At 41.0% G+C, this 20741-nt stretch overlaps 1 protein-coding gene across 7 annotated transcripts in view; it reads right to left on the reverse strand.

Annotated features, from left to right (window-relative positions):
• Window positions 1–17879, reverse strand: part of Cstf2 (cleavage stimulation factor subunit 2) — a 27763-nt gene extending 9884 nt beyond the window's left edge. Inside the window, exons 1-13 of one of the 7 annotated variants that reach the window (XM_016004994.3) lie at window positions 17643–17823; window positions 16445–16523; window positions 15847–16016; window positions 15179–15315; window positions 14542–14661; window positions 14290–14427; window positions 10502–10622; window positions 8155–8220; window positions 7051–7113; window positions 4590–4649; window positions 3791–3932; window positions 2741–2925; window positions 2235–2527 (exon numbers count right to left, since the gene is read on the reverse strand). In XM_016004994.3, coding sequence (XP_015860480.1) covers window positions 2235–2527; window positions 2741–2925; window positions 3791–3932; window positions 4590–4649; window positions 7051–7113; window positions 8155–8220; window positions 10502–10622; window positions 14290–14427; window positions 14542–14661; window positions 15179–15315; window positions 15847–16016; window positions 16445–16523; window positions 17643–17700 — 1632 coding nt within the window. In that variant the 5' untranslated portion in view covers window positions 17701–17823. Of the gene's footprint in view, window positions 1–2234; window positions 2528–2740; window positions 2926–3790; window positions 3933–4589; window positions 4650–7050; window positions 7114–8154; window positions 8221–10501; window positions 10623–14289; window positions 14428–14541; window positions 14662–15178; window positions 15316–15846; window positions 16017–16444; window positions 16524–17184; window positions 17374–17642 lie in introns of those variants that run through there. The other 6 variants (XM_076562534.1, XM_076562533.1, XM_016004997.3 and 3 more) reach the window with 6 other exon arrangements.
• Window positions 17880–20741: the final 2862 nt, after the last annotated feature.

Raw genomic sequence — 20741 nt, forward strand, 5'->3', positions numbered from 1 at the left:
GTACTTGCAAGACTGGCCACATACCTTGGTTGGCCCAAGACAGTTCCAGTTTATGCTTTTTGTCTCAGAGTAAATTAACAACACTTTCATTCTTGAATGTGTTCTTTGTATGACAAATTACATAACCACCCTAGTAACAAGCCTTTTAGTTAGCTACAATGCTTCTAACTGCATGGACTGGAGTTAAATTGAAAACCTGATTTAAAGTGATATATGAAGGCCATATTAAGTTAAAAAAACAAACATCAAAAAAAGGATAACAGTAGAAAGCTACACTAAAAATATCAGGTAAGCCAGATGTGGTGGTGCATGCCTTTAATTCCAGCACTCCCAAGACAGAGACAAGCAAATCTCGGTGAGTTCAAGGCCAGCCCAGTATATACAGAAAGTTCTAGGTCAACCAGGGCTACATGAAGAGACCCTGTCTCAAAAAATAATCTAATAAAGGCAATTGTCTATCACAAGTGAGAAATACAGAAGAAAAAGTGAGGTTCCAAACACAACACTTTTATAGATGACTGGGATGTATTATTTATATATTTACTGAATTATATTGCTAAAAATGTAAAAAAGTATCAATTTGAAGTTCTTATTTTTTCTGCCTTGGATCTAATTGGCTTTATAGACTTTTAATAAAAACTATATTGGTCTGGGGATATAGCTCACTGGTAGATTTAGCATTTGTGAGGTTCTAGGTTGAATCAGCATCACAAAACCAAATTAAAGAAAAAACACAACAAAAACCCTAGCATTATAAAGTAATGAATTCAAGCACTAGCAGAGAAAAAGGAGCCAAGATATTAGCCATCATTTTCAATGTCTTTTTCCATGGAATCATCAGAAAAATTACATAAGCACAGTGTGTAGTTACGTGGTATCTCTCTCCTCAGCTAGTATGCCAAGAATTTGCTGTTCGTACTACTATATCCCTAGTACTATGCTTGGTATTCAGTAGATGCTCAATAAATTAAGTATTGAAAGGATGTATAAAAAACACACGTGCTATGAGACTACTGACCATAGAGGGTGCAACAAGAATCAAAGCCCACAAACTTTTTTTAAAGCAAAACTTGAAATATAACAGAAAATAATTTTTATTCTATATATACCAAGAAAAAAAGTCACATTTTTATCTCAAATTGAAGAGGATCAGGCAAACATCCACACACAGAGACACATACACACACACAAGTAAGACAGAGGAGTAGAATAGAAGAGCAAGCTATATCCTTGTTCGGTCATTTTTTTAGTGAGGTGAAGTCACCGGACTTTCCGGCCTTCAGCTTCCAAACTATAAAATGAGAGCACTGGATGCTGGACATGCTGCATTCTAGTTTTGATATTTCTCTCTCTCTCTCCTCCTTTTCCTCTCCCAACCCCAATACACTGGAAGATACAGAAACACATGAAAATGGGAAGAGAAATGGAAAAATGAAGGCATCAATATATAAAAACTTGGGAGGACACACACATTCTATCTCCCCCCACAAGCAACTGGAGATGATAAATGAGGAGGTGACAACTACAAAGTATCCCATACACACAGCTGGAGTGAGCCAAGTGAAGGAGACAGAGACAGACTGCAGTTCTAGAGCTGTATGCAGATTGCCTTTTCTATGCCACTGTTCATTTAGATGCTGTGATGACAATAAATCCACACAGGTCTCTGCCACCCTGGGATAATCAAAATGAACACAACTCCTCAAATGCTCTAGTTCAGGGTTGCACACTATAATCATTTTTGAGGTTTTTCAAATGGTCTAAGATCTGTACAAGTGTTTTTTTTTTTTTGGAGGGGGGGGGGCTTTGTATGTGATGTTGGTTTCTATACCCAGTGCAGAGTACTCCTTGACCTATACATTTTCATTTTCAGAGATTTTCTGAATTATCAGAGACTAGAACACTCTTCTTCTAAGGGATATGAGAAAGTAAAAGGTGAGCCTAGACTCTTCTTCTTCTTCTTTTTTTTTTTTTGGTTTTTCAAGACAGGGTTTCTCCGTGTAGCTTTGCGCCTTTCCTGGAACTCACTTGGTAGCCCAGGCTGGCCTCGAACTCACAGAGATCCACCTGCCTCTGCCTCCCGAGTGCTGGGATTAAAGGCGTGCGCCACCACCGCCCGGCTAGTCTCTTCTTTTTAACAAGCAGATTCATTTAAGTCAGAAGTCAATAAAAATCAGGCTCAGTAAGCAATTCTCAAATACATGAAGGTTTTATGTAGATGCTACTAGTATTACCTGTCTTGTTCCCTGGGGAACGACAGCCCCCATGTTCATTGGATTGGGACCTTGGATTCCACTAGGCATAGGTCCTCTAGGTCCAGGTACTGGGCCTCTGGTATCCATGCCTCTGGCTTCCATGGCACGGGCTTCCATAGCACGGGCCTCCATGGCACGAGCCTCCATGGCACGGGCCTCCATGGCACGAGCTTCCATGGCACGGGCCTCCAGTCCTCTGGCATCCAGTCCTCTGGCCTCCATGGCTCTGGCCTCCAGCCCTCGTGCATCTAATCCGCGGGGATCTCTTCCACCTAGAAAGTTGTAAGAAAACCAGTGTGTAGCTACTAATTTGTAGTCACATCTCTCCTTACCTATGAGACTGTCTCCTTTCTAGTTTATTAGATTTGTAGGTAAATTGTAAAAAATCTTGCCAAGACTCTTGTCCCATATTAGAGCTGAAGAGAGCCAAGTTCGTCATCAATCCATGGCTACTAGTTGGAGTTGTAATGCTGTTTCCCCCTTACCTCTGGCATCCATGGGTGGAACCCTCTGATCTAGCATGGGTCCTCTTGGCTCTGCCATTAAAGGTCTGGGCTCAGCTAATGGACCTCCCCTCATATCATGTGGGGGTGGTCCACGGCCTTCATGGCCAGGAACATGGTGCATGGGTGGGCCCTGATGAGGTGGTGGTGGTGGTCCCAGGTAAGCTCTAGAGATGAAGAAAAATGACATATTATAAAGCAAAATGTACCAACATTGAAATGTCAAGCAGATCAGTATGCAAACATCTAACAGAAACTGATACAAGCATCAGTAAATAAATGGTAATAAAGTAACATCACATGGATCAAAGGAAAACTATAGAATGTAAATTTGCGTGTTCTAGAATTTCTTATTTGGCCAAGGCATTCAAAATTAGGGAAGAATTAATGAATGCTTATTACATGTACAATGACTAGGCAGCGTAATGCTTAGGAATGCAGGTTCTGGATTCAGACAGAATGATTGAAATCTAGGTCTCACCATTTATTAGATGTGTGATCGGGGTCACTAACTTAACCTCTATATGCTTTAGTTTCTTTACCTATACAAGAGGACTAACAATCCTCATTTCTAAGGTTATATGGATTTATCTGTCTATCTTTGTGGGGCTGAGGATTGAAGCCAGGGCCTTGCGAATATTAGGCAAGTGCTCTATCACTGGTGTTACACCCCCAGCCTAAGGTAGATTCAATGAGGTGATTTAAGTACTTAGAGAAAAGCCAGAGTTATGATTCCCACCATCGACAACTATTGCCATTAATAGTACCATTACCTCACGTTTTCCTTAGTTAGGTATATAGTACTAGAATTTTCAACTTCTGAAAATATGGTAGTCATAGTTGGCTCAAAGTTACCTTCTTAACTATACAATTATGCTTTAGGAAAAGTGCTTAGTCTTGGACAGTAGCTACAGATACTTATGTATATTTGAAGTAGGCAAACAGGTCCAACTCTGTTCCAGAAAGAATTTGCTTTCAATGTAAGGAAAATTTCCACCTTCTCAAGCTGTTTCCTTCTACATCAGTACTTACCTAGGCTCTACCTCTCCAGTCACAGTCATTAAAGTGCCTCCCCGTGGGTCATTGGGGGCATCTCCTAACAGACCACGAGGAGTTGGGACGTTGGCAGGCAAGGCTCCCCTCTGCATAGCTGCTCTGGGGTCTTGCATTGGCACTGACAAGGAAACAAACATGGAGTTAGTGCTGTGAAAGACACATAAGGAAACAAGAAATGACTCTATACCACTGACAACGTAATTTGGACACCTTAGAGTGGGTGAAACCTCACCACAGAAGAATCCTCTTGCAGCTCAAGAACAGAAGCAGGGTGTAGGCAGAATCTGGCCATGTCAGAGGTATGGATGGAATTATATAAAGAGCGAACTGGGGAGCAACCTGCCAAGGACGAGCATGTGACCTCAAGAAACTTACAATCCCGGTTTTCCTTCTAATCAATCTTAGTTTAAGGACCAGAGTCACAAAAGAGAGATAGGGTCTTGGCATATGAACACTGCCATAGCTCTGCAAGAACCTGCTGCTGTCTCCTTACAGACTGCTATTCCATCCAAGCCTCCTGACACCAGTAGGGAGGAAGCAGAGCCTCGGACAGATGCTCATATCATCCATGTTCTCTGCCCTGTGTGAAGAGGTCAATCTTAGGCTTGTGGCCTCAAGAGAAAAAAAAAACCACAAAAATAACAAAACCAAAAACCCCAAAACACTACCCTTTTGGGGTTCTGAATGTGAGGATGACTGCCAAGCAGCTCTTTTCCTCTCAACATCCCACCCTGAACACCACAAGCAAAAGGAAACCTGCAGATACAATGGGTACCTTGAACTCGCTCAATTGATGCAGGCCCGGCGGGTCCCACGGGCGAGTGCTGTAGGGTTCCTAGGTGAGCAGTAAGTTCAAAAGGAGAAATAGCAGACACTTAAAATAGCTTGAACACACAAAGGAACATACACATATGGAGACTGGAGGTTTACACATGTCAGTAAAAAGCCAAGAGTTTGTTAGTTTGCCCCAGCCTATAAAACTTCCTAAACTACAAGAGGCCTTTGTCTTATCCAACAGTTCCACTTTGACCAGGCATCTTTCTTAAGGGAAAACCTATGGGCTGGTTTACTTAGGCAAGAATAACCAGCAATTTTGGACTCTCCTTTCTGTTGCTACAGCATTTTCTTTTATGTCTTCCTGTATATTAAAAAAAAAGAAATAAAATAGAGAAAAATGTATTTTCAGAAGCAAAACATAAAGAAATTCCAATGAACATGACATGAGATTTATCACAAAGAGTCCATAACAGAAGTGAGGCAATACTAGTTTTGTCTTAAAGTCTAAAAATTTCTGTCAAAAAATATCAAATGGGTAAATGCAGCTGATGAACTTTAGATGAAGAAAGAGAGTATCACTCTAAATGAAACAGCCTACTACAGCAAGTCTATGATTATAAAAAAAATGACAAAGATTAATGAGCCGACAAGGTAACCAACATTAAACAACTCAGGAGGTGGGAAAGCAAGAAGCACTGTCTCAAATACCTGTCACAATTACAAATGTGCACACCAAACAAGGATTCCAGGCAAAGACAAATCTGGTCCCAAATGAAAACAGTTTCCTATGCCAGGTACTGAAAGAAATTGCTAAAACTCATCTCACTTTCATCTTTGTGTCAGCAGATCCTTGATATACTTTCAAAATTTGAGTCAATTCCTTTTGGCAATTCTTAGCAGAAAGATGGGGCTAAACTCCAGTAGGAAGAAAGATGTCTGATGGAAGTATGTGGTAAACGGCTGAGGGATTCACTGAGACTAATGGTCGAGGAAGAGGGAGAGATGTGACTGATGGAAGCCTAAGCCCTTCTCACTACTGCAGAGACACTTTGGGGTAGATGTCCTGACAGTAATGGGATGCAGTACACAGCAGCACAGAAGCACGGGACACTTCAGAGGGAAGATGACATGTTTGGCCAGAAGTTTGTCTTGTTGCCATTCATCTGATAAGTTTAGACTCATCATTTCAATCACCAATCACTGTGTACAAACCATGGGCCTGTATCTTAATATTTTGCTTTTGAAATAGGTTTCTCTTGTAGGGAATCAGCTAAGAAGAAAAACATTAAGCCCCTCTGTTCTTGTCCAAATCAATCTATTCCCAACACAGGAGGAATCTAATGAGTAAGTACAGTATTTTGAAAATTCATTCTGAAATTATCACTGGCAGTATAGAATAATGGGAAGTGGGAAGATTTTGTTATTATTACTTTCTTTTTGGTTTTTCGAGACATGGTGTCTTTGTGTAGCCCTGGCTGTCCTGGAGCTCGCTCTGTAGACCTGGCTGTCCTTGAACTCACAGAGATCCACCTGCCTCTGCCTCCTGAGTGCTGAGATTAAAGATGCGTGTCACCACTGCCCAGCAAGGGCAGATTTTAGATTCAGAGATTTTAATTTTTAAGTCAAAAGAGAAGAGCACCAGATTCAGGCCATAATACTCAGATATGAGTATGCACTTACTGCATCCCATTGAGAAACTTAATACTCCCGTACTTCCATTTCTTTACCTGTAAAACGGAGGCACTGCCACCCAACTCCCGAGGTTGTCTATGGAAACGGAAGTGATTGAGTATTTACAGTATACATTCAGTTTCCTTTTTTTCTATCATCATTTTGTTTTTAATCAAACTACTGTATTTTATTTTCTTTCAGACTCCAATAATATGAGAAAAGAATGCAGATTCTGGAAGGGTTGCTGCTCTTATATAGTGTTTTTTTGCCACAGTACATGAAATACTTTGCAACTATGCTTTACAGACCTCTGCTTTGCTCCCAGTTTGCTAAAGGGTTTACATCTACAGACCCAGTCATATACTATACTCACTATTAAAACTTCTTACGAAGTCAACAGCTATTCACAGATTGAGAACACGCTAGTGGAGTTGTAAGACTGTCAGGAAACAAAGGATGCATTTGTCACACATCACTGATTCTTACAGAGCTAGGCTCCGAATAGCCCCTATGGAAAGTCTGGACCAATAGACGTTTTGCTGACCATAGAAACATTCTACATCTGCAGTGTCCAGTGTGGTCTTCCTTAGCACGTGTGGCTACTGAGCACTTGTAATGCGATTACTGTTCTCAGGAAATAAAAACATTAGATGTTACTTAAATTGAACTTCATTTTAATTAACTCAATCTTTAAATTGCCACTGGTGGTTAGTGGCTGACACATTAGACAGTGCAGATATGGAACATTTCCATGTTCAGTATATATACAACAGATATTTAACATTTACCTTGTCCTCGTTCCATGGGCACCGGTCCACCTGCTTGCATTCCAACTTGGGCTTGCATGACTCCTAGAAAATAAAGGGCAGGGGAAAAAACATAAACTGAGCCTGTAGAAAAAACAATAACAGTGGCTGAGTTTACAAATGTCATCATTTTCCCCCACATGGAGAAACCTATGATGGAAGGTGATAACTACCATTCAGCAATGCAGTGAAACAGAAGATGAAGTCTGTCAGTATGTCACACTTCAATGACAAGTGAGTTCAGGAGTATTTCATCTCAATTACCAAAATTGTGGCAGAAAGCCCTTTAAGGCAGGAAAACAATGCCTCTTACCCTCAAGACTCTTCTCATGGGAGGCAGTATCACTTTTAGGGTATTTTATAAATGTGTGGGTATATTATTTAGTTATGACAAAGCTTTTGGGGGGCTCAGTTAACCCTGAATGAGATGGTACCAGGAATACTAGGTGGCCTACAAAGTATGAGATAGCCCCACAAAATCAAGACTGATCTTGTGTCTGAAAAAAACTTTTAAATGACTCACTGAACATTCATATAAAGGAAAAGTTGCCTGCTGCCATCTCAACCTAGAATCTGAGTCTGTTGTATTTGTGAACACAAAAGCCCTATGTGCTGCTGTTTTTAGTATATAGACACACTGACTTCCCTAGAAATGCAATACTGAGTACATTATGGAGACTGCAATTTGTTTTAAGAGTTTTAGTATGATTTTTCACTATTTAGGAAAACCACATCAAAGTCCTTGTGGTATACGAATTATCAAAACAAACATCACTGTAACTGTCTAAATTTTTAGTTTTTACATTAATGGGCTAGATGTAAAAACCTATTACATTTTGTTTTCTAACTCTACCTGGACATTTATATATTTATTTTTAATCATAAATTAACTTTCTTTTATTTTCTGTTTCTATTATAATTAGGGCATATTAATTTTTTGAAGTCATGTTACAGAGGCTGTATCATCTGTGATTACATTTCAGGACAGTAAAGCCACTGCAAAATATCTATTATAAAAAGGAGAACCTATGGTCTACACTAACCAGATGGGGTATGATGACTACTATATAAAGAATAATCACGCACCACAAATCCTTGACTGGTCCCTTCCACATAGCAATAATTCTGTTTTCTCCAAAGGAGCAAGATATGCTGTTGAGTGGGGATAAAAGGCAAGCTGATTTGTTTGCAGTTCATGGATACTTCCTTAAAATAGAGAGCACACATCACATTGTCCCTATCTCACTAAACATGCTAAGCACTAAAAACGTTATGGATTAAGTGCCCAGAGAACTGGGTGCTAGCCCAGCTCTTGCTACTAAATAACGGTGATTCTGAACAAGTGACTCAATGAAAGTACTATATTCCCAGCTTCCTTATCTGAAAAATGAACAGGTTGTTCCAAATAGTAGTCCCCAGAAGGTGGTCCCCAGTCAGACAAGCCATATCACTATCAACCAGAAAAATGTGAAAACTGCAAATTCTCAGGTTCTGCACCTCAGATTTATTAAATTATAGTTTGGCAGCAGGGACCATCAATCTGCATTTTATAGGCCCTTCAGGTGATTCTAACACATATTAAAGTCGGGAACCACTGATCTAAATGATCTTAAAGCTTCCTTCCAGCCATAATGTTCCATTCCATTGAATCCAGACCAATTACTAACACAATACAAAGGTTTAGGATCTGAGGAAAAGATAGCAGAAGGCATTATGAGCATAATTTCTCACATAAAAAATAATCACATAACACCTTTTATTTGTAAAGGCTAAATCCCCAGTGGTGGAACTGGTGCTCAGAATGTAGAAATCTTTCATGTTGTACTACTTTCTTGAAAGATTGAAAACCTTCCTATTTTTGTCAAATATTGTCTTCTTCTTTGAAACTTGACACTGATGGGTGTAAGTTTCATTTTATTTTTACTTAATTTGTAACTCCCAAACTATAAAGGAGGCTGTTTTTGCTGGTCATCTGGTTTTGGTTTTACAAAGCTCTTAAACAGTTTCTTCCTGCACTTTTCTAAAGGTTGTTTTTCCTCTTCTTACCAATTTTCAAAGACTGTAGGATAGCACAAAAAATTCCCAAGAAGTTTTAATGAATTAATAAATACAAATACTATAAGCTCAAAAACATCTCTTGAGAGTTAATTATTTTAATTTTTTCGTTATACTCAAGATTTTGGTTTTTGGTTCTTTGGGGAGGTGTTTTGATTGCTAAGACTTTTTTGTGCTTGGTGCTGGGGACTGACATGGTAGACAAGTGCTTTACCACTGAGCTGCATTCCCATCTTCATTAATTCCATTTCTTGCTGTCTTGTGCTTTATTATTTTTCTAATTAATTAGTACCAGTATGGAATTTATTTTTTAGTAACATAGGTATTTAGAATATTCATTTTCTTTTAGGCACCACCTTACTCTTTCTCATACCTATTTGTATGGCATATAAATATATATTACTATTGTTTTAAATTATACTATTAGAATTTTTATTTTCTCTTTAAATAGCTATAGTATGTTTCTTAATTTTCCAAGTCAAGATTTCTTCCCCCTCACCTTTTTTTCTTTTTGTTTTTTTTTTTTTGAGACAGCGTTTCTCTGTGTAGGCCTGGCTGTCCTGGATCACTCTGTAGCCCAGGCTGGCCTTGAACTGACAGAGATCCGCCTGCCTCTGCCTTCCAAGTGCTGGGATTAAAGGTGTGTGCCACCACCACATCTCCTACTCACCTTTTAATTATTTATTTCTAATTTTATTGGTTTAAAATCAAACAATGTGATCTATAAAAATCTCTACTGCCTCAAATTTGTTAAATTTAGCTTATGGCTAAGTACGTGGTCTTTTTTTTTTTTAAGGGTTCTATGGTCATTTGGAGAGGGGCGTATACTCCACACTTAAGCCAACAGATGTAAGGCTATTTCTAAATATTAAGTGGAGCTTGTTGGTCCTATTATCTATTGAATATGTCTAGCTAATTTTTATTCACTGGGACAAGATTACTCAACATGTCCAGAGAGGGTACTGATCAATAGTCTACATTAGCATTTCGTGACAATGTAAGTACAGAATTGGAGAACAGATTATTTAGAAATCTCTATGAATTTGACACTGTTGTGACATCATCCAAGTGTATGTCATACCAGCACTTAAGAGCTCATTTAGCTGGGATTGATGGCATATGCCTCTAATCCTAGCACTTGGGCATCTGAAGCAGGGGGATTTGCAAGTTTGAGGCTAGCCCCAGCTACACAGCAAGACATTTTCTTCCAAACAATACAAAACAAAGAAGTCATCTAGTTTCCTCAGCCTAGAATACACGGTATAGCTACACATATACTTTATATCAAGATCCTATTAAATAATTGGCTGCACTTCAGCAGTTGCTACTGTAAAACCTCAGCAAAATAACAAAATGGTAAAGACTCTTAACTGATTACCTGCAGGGGCTAAGGAACCAGGGCCAGGACCTGCTACAGCTGCTGTCATTTGCACTGGGGCTGGAACTCCACCTGGCATAGAAGCTTGCATCAGAGGTGCACCATTAACATGCATTCCACCCTGACCAAGAGAAAAACAAGTGTGAGCATCTCTCTGCAGACTCAAAACATTTAGTCTATGGCCTTAAGTTTCTCTTAAAATTGGTAGCTCCAATAGTCTGCCAAATAGCGTTTTTGTGTATGTCTTCTATCACATTAGGTTTATCGTACTCTGAATTCCACAGAAGCAAACTGCAGTATGTAACTTGCACCTGATTATGTGAATGCAGTTAAGATGGAGCATGTGCCTAATGTAGAGACTAGTGTAGGAAATGAAGTCTTATCCATGTGGCAACGCAGCACGTAAAACCCATTCTTGACTTCACTGATTAGCACCTAACAAGAAGAGTTTTTTTTAAAAAAAAATGCTTTTTACTTGACAAAAAAGGGACTGAGACTTCAAAAAAAAAGTCCTGCTCATACTCTACATTTTTATGAAAAAAAAATTTCCAAGCTTTAATAATTTCTGTCCTTGGATGTAACTTTCTTGGGGGTATGTGTAAATTTGTAAATTTTTAAATGATACATTAAACTGCCTGAGAGAAAAGATATGCAGTATCATTCCCTAGAGAACTACTCACATCTTTGGAATGTGAATAACTGCAAAGAATAAAGAGTTTTAAAAGAATCGAATATATGAGCACCAAAAAGAACAAAGTTTGGAGTCTGGGTTCAGTAGTATCCCACTTTCTGCATGTCTCTGCAGTCTGTGTATAGTACATTTTAGTAATAAAGAAGCGAGGAATGGGATTCAGAGTAGAGATGCTGCTCACATCTGCTGCTTCTTAAACCAACAGCAGTGGTTTTACCTGTTAGATAATGTCTAAAACAGCATGGATGTCAATGGATTGTGACTGGTCCACATGTTCAGTCCTGAACTCATCACTGTGAGTAGTGATGGCAGAGGGGAGTGTAATGTACTAGCACCCTGCTTTCTTCAGATACATTTCAAGACCTCCAGTGGATATTCAAAGCCTTAGATACGTTTTAACTTGTCTGTATATAACACTGTTTTCCTCCATGGTTCAATTTAAAGGCTTATAACAATAACTAAAAAATAGAACTAGAGCAATACACTGCAATGAAAGTCCTATGAATATTTTAAAAATCACATACAGTTCACTATAATCAAAACTATACAGAAAAGAGGAAAGTGTACGGTGAGGTGGTTGAAACAGGTCATGAGATTAGACTAGGTTCAGATCCTAATTTGCCATATATGACTCTTTTAGACTGGTTGGATTTTCAGTCTTAATTTTCCATTTCTGCAAAATACTTATCTAGGATAGGGGCTGGAAAACAATTGCTCATTGGCTAAATTCTTCTTTCATCTTTTTTGCTGTTGTTTTTTGAGACAAAGTCTTTCTATGTAGTCTTGGCTGTTCTGGAACTTTCTACGTACACCAAGTTGGCCTCAAACTCAGAAATCCAGCTAGCTGCCTCTGCCCCTCAAGTGTTAGGATTAATGGCATGTATCACCAAATTGGCTAAATTCTTTACCAGTTAAAACATTTTTCAAGCCAGGAATAGTGGTGTATGCCTTTAATCCTAGCACTCAGGAGCCAGCGACAGATGGATCTTTGTGAGTTAAGAGGCCAGACTGGTCTACACAGCGAGTTCTAGGACTGTCCCAAAGCCATATAGTGAGACCCTGTCTAATATATTGTATGTTTTTCTCAAATTTCTTGTGTTCACATATACACCCCAGCATGTGTGTGGAGGTCAGAGATCAGAGGATAACTTGTATAAGTTCTCGTTTTCCATTATATGGCTCCTGGGGATTGAACTCAAGATTGTTAAGTGTGGCAATAAGCACCTTTCTCTACTGAGCCATCTAGTTATCCATCCATCCATCCATCCATCCATCCATCCATCCATCCATCCACGCATCCACGCATCCATTTATCTAGTGTGCATGTGCATATACTATGGCACACTTGAGGACAATTTGCAGGAATAAATTTTCTCCTTCCACAATGTGTGTCCCAGTGATTGAACTCAGGTTGTCAGTCTTGACAGCAAGCACCCTCATTTACTGAACCATTTTGCAGGCCCAGCCTTTGTTTTTTTGAGTCAGGGTCTCAAATAGCCCAGAATGGCTTCAGTTTTGCTAGGTAGTCAAGGATGAACTTGAACTCTGATCACCTGCTTTCCTTCTAAGTGCTGAGATTATAGGGACTACCATGCCTGTTTCTATAAGTGGTTTTATAACTAAGGTTTTCCTAGACTACAGTCACATACTTTTACATATTATCTCACATTACAGAGACAATACAGCTTGTAAAGCCAAAGATATTTACTACCTGAGTTTCTAAAGAAAATATTTACTAATCTTTGCCCATTGGATTCATCCATATTATTTACCTCTACCAATCCAGTAGGTGAAAAATGGTGGCTTATTTTAGTTTATATTTTTAGAATGAATAATTAATTTCAGTTTTGTGAACTGGTTATACCCATTACTCATTTTGTTTTTTTTAACTAATTTATGGGCTTTTTGCTTATGAAAATAATATAAACAACATAACCACCTATGTGGCTTTCAATTACACCTCTTATTTTTCTACTCCTTAAATAACTACTCAGAATTCTTATATGCATTTAAAATGGTTGTATTTGGGCTGGAAAGATGGTTCAATGTTTATAAACACTTGCTTCTCTTGCAGAGGACTTGGGTTCAGTTCCCAGCACCTACATGGAAGCTCAAAATGGTCTATAACTCTAATTCTAGGAAATCTGAATCCTCTTCTGGCCTCCTTGGACACTGCATGCACATAGTGTACTTACATATATGCATAAAAACAAATACACATAAAATAAATACACATACTTTTATATATTGAACTAATTTGGCATTTCACTTAACAGTTTGAGAATTTATGCTGATAGATACCCATATGGAGAATATTCCCATATTTACTTCATTTTACTTTCTGTATGCCATTATATTTTTTAGTTATTTGTGTTGATACCACATATTCTTGCCTACCTTACTGCTGTATGGCATTAGGTTTCTGAAAGTCATTCCTATTTATACATGTAGTTTACTGAACTGTTTCAAGTTTTCCATTGGATCGATATACCAAATTTTCTCCACCTTTCATTAATGAACATTTCATATGTTTTTAATATTTGCTATTATCATATGGCAATAGACATCTCTGAGCATGACAAAGTACTCTTTATTTACAATTGGCCTTTTTGTACATCATAAATCCCTTTTCCCATTTAGTCTTTAGTGTTTACTTCCTTTTCTTTACAAAAATGTCAACCTTTAGATGTATTAAATTTTTATGTCTGTAGGGATACAATCATGCTTTTGAACATATGCTTTTTCCATTGTTACTGCTGAGAAGGAAGACAGTAAGAATGCTTGCCTCATTCTGCTGCTATGAAGATTTAAATGAGGTAACATAAAGGATATTGAAGTGATAACCACAGTGGCAGGTGTACCCACAAAAAATTAGCTTATTAGAAAAGGGTTCACAGGAAGGACCTCTGTTTTATTAACTTGGAACAGAATCTACATTCTTTCAGGTGGTATGAGTTCTGCAATCTGGAAAATTGCTTTTATGCCTAAAAATTTTAATTACCATCTCTGAATCCTGCTGTTTCTTCTCTCAATATTCTCCTGGAAAGAAAATAACATTTTAAGACAGATTAAAAAATGTTGTGGAATAAAACCCTACCAAAGATTGAGCCTGAGGGGCCTGAGGATTCTGCTGGTTCATTGAAACATTGGGTCCTGAGCCAGGCCCAGCAACATGGACTGGCTGAGGGTTGCCTGAAATCAGCGTTGGGATATTTGTCTGGCGATGCAGAATTTTCTAAAAAGTGAAAAGATACATCTATGAGCTGTCTGTTTAATAAGCCAATCAGGCAGTTCCTATCCCACTCAAAGAATACCCTACTATTTCCATACCAGAACCAGAAGCACTCACCAGGGCAATCTCAGGATCCACAATTCTCATCACTACCTGGGCTTGTAGCAAAGCATAAGCCAGCTGTGGATTCTGAAGCAACATGTTTCGTGCTTCCTGGGGACTATTCTGGACACAGAGCTGAGAAGATAAGAAAATTCACCTTCAGGTTCAATACTAAGAATCTGATAACGGTTTGAGCCATTCTATCTCATAAAGGTAATATTCAAGGTAATCTGAGTTACTACTGACTTTCTTTTTGAGACAGTGCCTTATGTATCCCATTCTGGTTTTGAACTGTGACCCTTCTGCCTCAGCATTCCAAGTGGTGGTACTAAAGGCACGCAACACCATGCCTGGTGATTTAGCATGGATTTTGACACTGAACAAAAAAATCTCGGCCATGGCAGGCAAGAAGAGTCATTTATATTATGGTAATATCACTTATGGGCAAAGCTATCATTTAACATCTACAGGGGGCATAGAAACACAGCTGGACTGTTGGGCAGGTCTGTTGGTGTATAAAAATAGCTTTGTGTATAAAATGTGGATGAAATAGTGTCTATAGACTCAACTACTTAAGCTCAGGGAATTATGCTCATTAACCCTTGAACATCTGATGTAAATGGTTTTGTTTATAATCTAATGCTCCCCCCACCTTCATTTGCTTCATCAGCTCAAACATCTGTTCTGGCGGAAGACTGGCAACTGCTTTGCTAATAGATTCAGGGGCATCCTCGGGGCTGATGGTCTCTCCATAAGGCGACTCAATGACGGGTGCACCAGTGCCAAGGCCTGATTAGGAAGAAAGCACAAGAAAGTCAGGAAGGCAAAAGAACCAACTAAGTCATTTCAAGTGTCTATCTTCCAGGGTTCTGTGAGCACCCATCAATAACTGCAAATTCTGGAGCTGGAAAGTAAGCCACCCAAAAATGTCGTTTCAGTGAAGCAAAGTGACAGTGTATCTTCTGTTCTTAGAGGACAGCTGGGCCAGTGATAATGCCATTATTGATTTGACAAATCACTTCAGAAGAGAAGCATTTAAACAGCAAAGACATTAATTTCACCATAGGATTTGTGGAAACGCCTTTAGGCTTGGTGAACCTGAATTTCCCTTAAAGTGGAAACCAACTCCTAAGAGAACAGAAGGATTTCTAAAGCCAAGCTGCTTAACTGTACACATCCTTCACTCGGGCACCTGGGGTCGTAAGAAGCTTTTCATCAGCTAACCACCCCAGCATCTTCTGAAGCATAATCGCAAATGAAGAGGTTGCACGGCTTCATCTTCACTAACCTGGAATGCACAGGGCTTGGATTGGTACTCACTTTTCAGTTCTTCCTTGTTCTTCTCACTAGCAGCGTTATCCACTCGGAGTGCTCGCCCACTGAATTCGCGCCCATTCAGGTTCCGCATGGCACTAAGTGCTGTCTCTTGGTCTTGGTATTCACAGAAGCCATAGCCCTTTGGTTTTCCTGTTTCCCTATCATATACCAATCTGAAGAGCAAAACCAGGTATCAGGAACAATGCTACACACACACAGGCTGGCTTCCTGCTAACACTGGCATGTTCTAATTTAGCCCACAGTAAGATATCCTTCTAAGCCAGGTGTGGTGATACAAGCCTTTGATGCCAGCACTGTAGAGGCAGAGGCAGGCCAGCCTGGTTTACAGAGTGAGATCCAGGACAGCCAAGGCTGTTACAAAGAGAAACCATGTCTCAAAAAAACAAAAAACAAAACAAAACAAAAAACAAAACAAAACAAAACAAAACAAAACAAAATACCCCTTCTAACTCTGCTTTTGTATTTTTGAAACAAATCTTTCATGTAAGTCTGGATATGAATTATAAAGCCTGTGTATTTACTTTAAAATCTGTGGTGATTTTTAAGAATCTCTCATTTAGTTCTTAAAAGAGGATCTCACCTGAAACTAACAACAGGCCCAACCTCTGAGAAGATGTCCTTCAGTTGTTCTTCAGTAGCTTCATAAGGAATGTTTCCCACTAAGGAACAGATAACACATTCAAATGCTGCGACGTGAGCATGTCAAGAGTAGGCTTTCCACTTTTATCAATAAATATGCAACAACTGACTGGACAGCGTTCACCAAAACCCCGCTTCCACTGTATCTTTTTAGACCTCATAACACAGCCAGAGACTAAATAAAAAAAAGATGTCTTTCAAACAGTTCTCACATGGACATATGACAAACAGGATGCTTTCCTTAACTTTGATAAAAATAAATGTTTAAGCACTGGTATTTAGCCGTAGCCTATAAGTTTGACCACTGACTACTAAAAATATAAATTAAAGGGGATGGGTTCGTGTCTTCATTTCCATGTATACACACACTTATGGAGGAATAGCCATGACTATAGTGGAGGATGTTTAAAAATTATTCTCAACTATTTTGCCATGTTTCTTTCAAACAGTGCTTCGTGTTCTTTTTGTTTTGAGAATTTTCTTGTGTAGCTCTGGCTGGCCCTGTTAGGTAGCCTAGGCTGGCCTTGAACGGGAGGCTATTCTACTGCCCCAAAACGTGCTTTAAAAGCAATGCACCTATTTGAGAAGTAACTCGTTGAAATCCTAAGAGTTGCTTAGTTTCGCTTCCCTAAAATCTCCCCGGGCTTTAATCATTCATTCATTCATTCATTCGCAACCCACCTCAAGATGCCAGGTGGCCGCTACCACTACGGTTGGATGCAACGTTACAAGTAAAAAGCAAGCGGTACTACGCGTTTATGAGAGGGCGGAAAGTGGATTTAGGGTCGATGGCTTCAGAATAAAATCTGTATTTGGGGCTAGGAGAAGCAGCACGGAACAGGGACGCTCTGTTTCCACGCACCTTTCCTCCTAGAAAATAACTGAGAATCATGAAGGGGAAGAAGCCGCAGGCAAGGCAACCGCTCGAGTCTAGCTCCCTGAACCACACTGCGGAAAGCTCCGACACCTCGGAGCCGAGGTGGGGGTGTGTGGGGGGTGTTTGCCCACGAGTACACCAGGCTGCCACCGCCGCGGCAAAGGACAGCAGCGGACCCGCGCGCCCGCCCCGACACCCGCTCCGGCTGGGGACCGCAGGGGACGTCCCTCCCTGCCTGGTGGCACCCTCGAAATCCTCTCACCGAATACTGAACGCAGAGAACGATCCACCGCAGGGTCTCTAACAGGCAAACCCGCCATGGCTCACCCCCTGAGGTGGCTTCCGGTGCGCCTAAACACACTTCCGTGGGAGAGTGAGGCCCGGGCTGAGCACGCCTCCGTCCGGTGGGAGCCGGAAGCACCTGGACGGAGCCGCCGGGGCGCCGGCTCCCCGCCTCACGTTGCGGGTTCCCGCCTAGCGTTTTGTCCGGGGGAGGGGCAAGCAGGGCTGCAGGAAGGGCTGCAGCCCGAGAAAAGGGGCGTGGGCGGCGTGCCGCGGGGCGGGGCTATGCTAATGAGAAGTGTGTGCGTTGGCAGCCCTCCTTCTCCGCCTTTTTCGCTGGCGCCCACCCTGGCGTTTATGGGCTGCGCTACAGAGGGTTGCGGCGGCTCTCGCCTGGCAACAGGGAAATCATTTGCTATCGGCGCTGGCACTGTCATCTCAGCACTGTCCTACGAGAAATGCGGGGGCCCTCCCCAGTAGCCTCCATCCTGTTCTTTTGTTGAGGCTTATCTGTAGGGAGAGAGAGAGCTGAGACAGACTGGAGAATGAGAGGACTCGCAGAGTCTCCTGCCAGCATTCATAAGAGAGCCTCGGGAGAACAGACTGTGCTCTCTCAGAAAGTCCCTGAGTTCCAGATTCTGATTGCTGGGACAGTGTGGCACTGGACATTAGCAGGGACGCTTTGGAAACAATGGAAAATGCCATTGACTGTGGTTGCGCACACTCCTGGGATAGTGCGTTGGGGGAAATCCAGGGTAGGTTATCTTGAGGAAAATAGGAGTGAAAGAACAATGAAAGGAGTTGAGAGCACTGCCATCTGAGAAAACCTACTATCTGGTAAAGGAAGGACAAAGTAGAAAAATAGGCACAGAATTGGAGGCATGGGCCTAAAATATTAATTCCATGAGCTGCGTATATGGCCCGTTGGTAGAGTGCTTGCAAACCATGCATGAGACCCTAGATTAAATCCCCAGAAAAACATATATCCTGTATCAGAAGAGTCTGTGCTTTAAATGTGAGGAATAGAACGCATACATACACACACACACACACACACACGCACACGCACACGCACACGCACACGTGCACACACGCGAGCGCGCGTGCGCGCGCGCGGTGGACAATGTCTCAAGGAATAATTCTGGTAAAGAGAGGAAAGTTTGGGAGTATCACCAATTCATTATACAATCACTATGTGACCTATAGGATATCTTATATCATTGAATTGTTCAAAGTTTGATATTTATAGCTCTGTAAAAGGCACATATTCAGAATTTTGGTGTGTCACAGTTCAGTATAGTGCATTTTGACTAAACGAATGTATGGCTAAGTAGATTTCTCAGCTAATATTTTCAAAATTCATACAGACAGAAGATTTACTTGGGGAACTTAACTGAGAATAGAGGTTCTTGGACCTCCACCCCAGTCTGTAGGGGGAGATTTTACAGGAGGAACTGGAGAGTCATTTTTCAGTGAGTGCCTCTGGTGGACCTCAGGGCTATGCAATTTGGAAAACATTGTAGTTCATGAAGTAGTTTTATGACAACATTTGGCCCGACCATCCACTCTTTTTTTTTTTTTTTTTTTTTCTTTTTTTGGTTTTTCGACACGGTTTCTCTGTGTAGCTTTGCGCCTTTCCTGGAACTCGCTTTGGAGACCAGGCTGGCCTTGAACTCACAGAGATCCGCCTGCCTCTGCCTCCCGAGTGCTGGGATTAAAGGCGTGCGCCATCACCGCCCGCCTTCCATCCACTCTTTTTATCTGCACATTTTTGTTAAGGAACAGCTGGCTAGCTTATAGTAGGCCTAGACGTTCTTTGCCCGGCTCTCCCCGTTGTGAGAGAGGATGTCTGGAAATGGACAGGAGTGGTTGGGGTTGCTGCATGACCAGTGAAACACTATCGCTGGAAGAAGATCCAGAAACAATAAACATGCTGTCACATGCTGAGTTCTACTCAATGAACTCCCCGCTCCACCAGACGCCAGTTTCCCTGGAGAAACACTTTGAAGCAGCTGTCCTGGAGAAAACAGCCCCTGGCTCTAACAGCCGTGTTGTGTGGGAGTTTTGCACGGAGCACTTCTACCAACTAGCTCTCTCCCAACTATGCAGCTCATCCCAAGAAAAGTTGACATTTGTAGGGATTGGTCCCCTCCTCTACCGAGTCAGGTTTTGTGGAGGCACAGGGGGTCCTGTGCTCACAGATACGCACTAGGGGAACCAGGAATGGAAAACACACAGTGTTGTCTCTTCAAGGGGAGAGATGTATCACCTGTTTCCTGGCCACAAGGCTGGGAGCAGACGTGGTCAATAGCCTGGAGACTTTTGCACTGTTTCTGTGGCCGAGACAAGGCCGGATCCTCCCCCAGGCCCTTATCATGAGTTTGTTTTTCTCAGTCAGTCTATAGAACCTATCTTTGTGGAAGATGTCACATGTAGTTTACAGAGAGTTTCAATGCAGTAATGTCTTAAGCTTTGTTGTGCATACAGGACTGAGTTATTTATCACCGGGAAACTTTTTTCCAAATTGTGCTGTGCTCAAGCATGCCTAAAGTAAACTGACCAGTGTCAGACTCTTAAGTTTGAACCAACACCAGCTACTGAGTTGTGTTGACCTTTCTTGCCTCCCGTTTATCACTACTCCGCTGCCCATGATAGTCTCAGAGGCCCCCATAAGTTCTGTTGCTGTACAATATCTTTCCACAGAACAATAGTTTATGACAATGTTAACTTGTTAGTTCACAGTTCTGTGAGTCAGAAGTCTGAATGGAAATGGCAGGATTCTCCATTTAATTTTTCACGAGGATGGAATCAATATGTTGGGCTTTATGTGGGTTGTCTATGGGACAAAACCAGCTTTCAATCTCACTTTATTGTTAGCAAAAAATGTTTCTTTGTGGTCATAGACTGTGGTTCTTCTTTTCTTGCTGCCTATTTTCCTGGGGCTGTTAGCTTTAGCTCTTGGGTGCAAAAGCGTCTCTCTGGTCAATACATGGGGTAACTACATTTCAGAGCCAGCTCTTGTGGGACAAGACTTTTCCTGGGGAGATCAACGCAAATACCCGAGTCACCTGGAAAGAAC

Source organism: Peromyscus maniculatus, chromosome X (genome assembly GCF_049852395.1).
Source record: "Peromyscus maniculatus bairdii isolate BWxNUB_F1_BW_parent chromosome X, HU_Pman_BW_mat_3.1, whole genome shotgun sequence".
Taxonomy (NCBI): domain Eukaryota; kingdom Metazoa; phylum Chordata; class Mammalia; order Rodentia; family Cricetidae; genus Peromyscus; species Peromyscus maniculatus.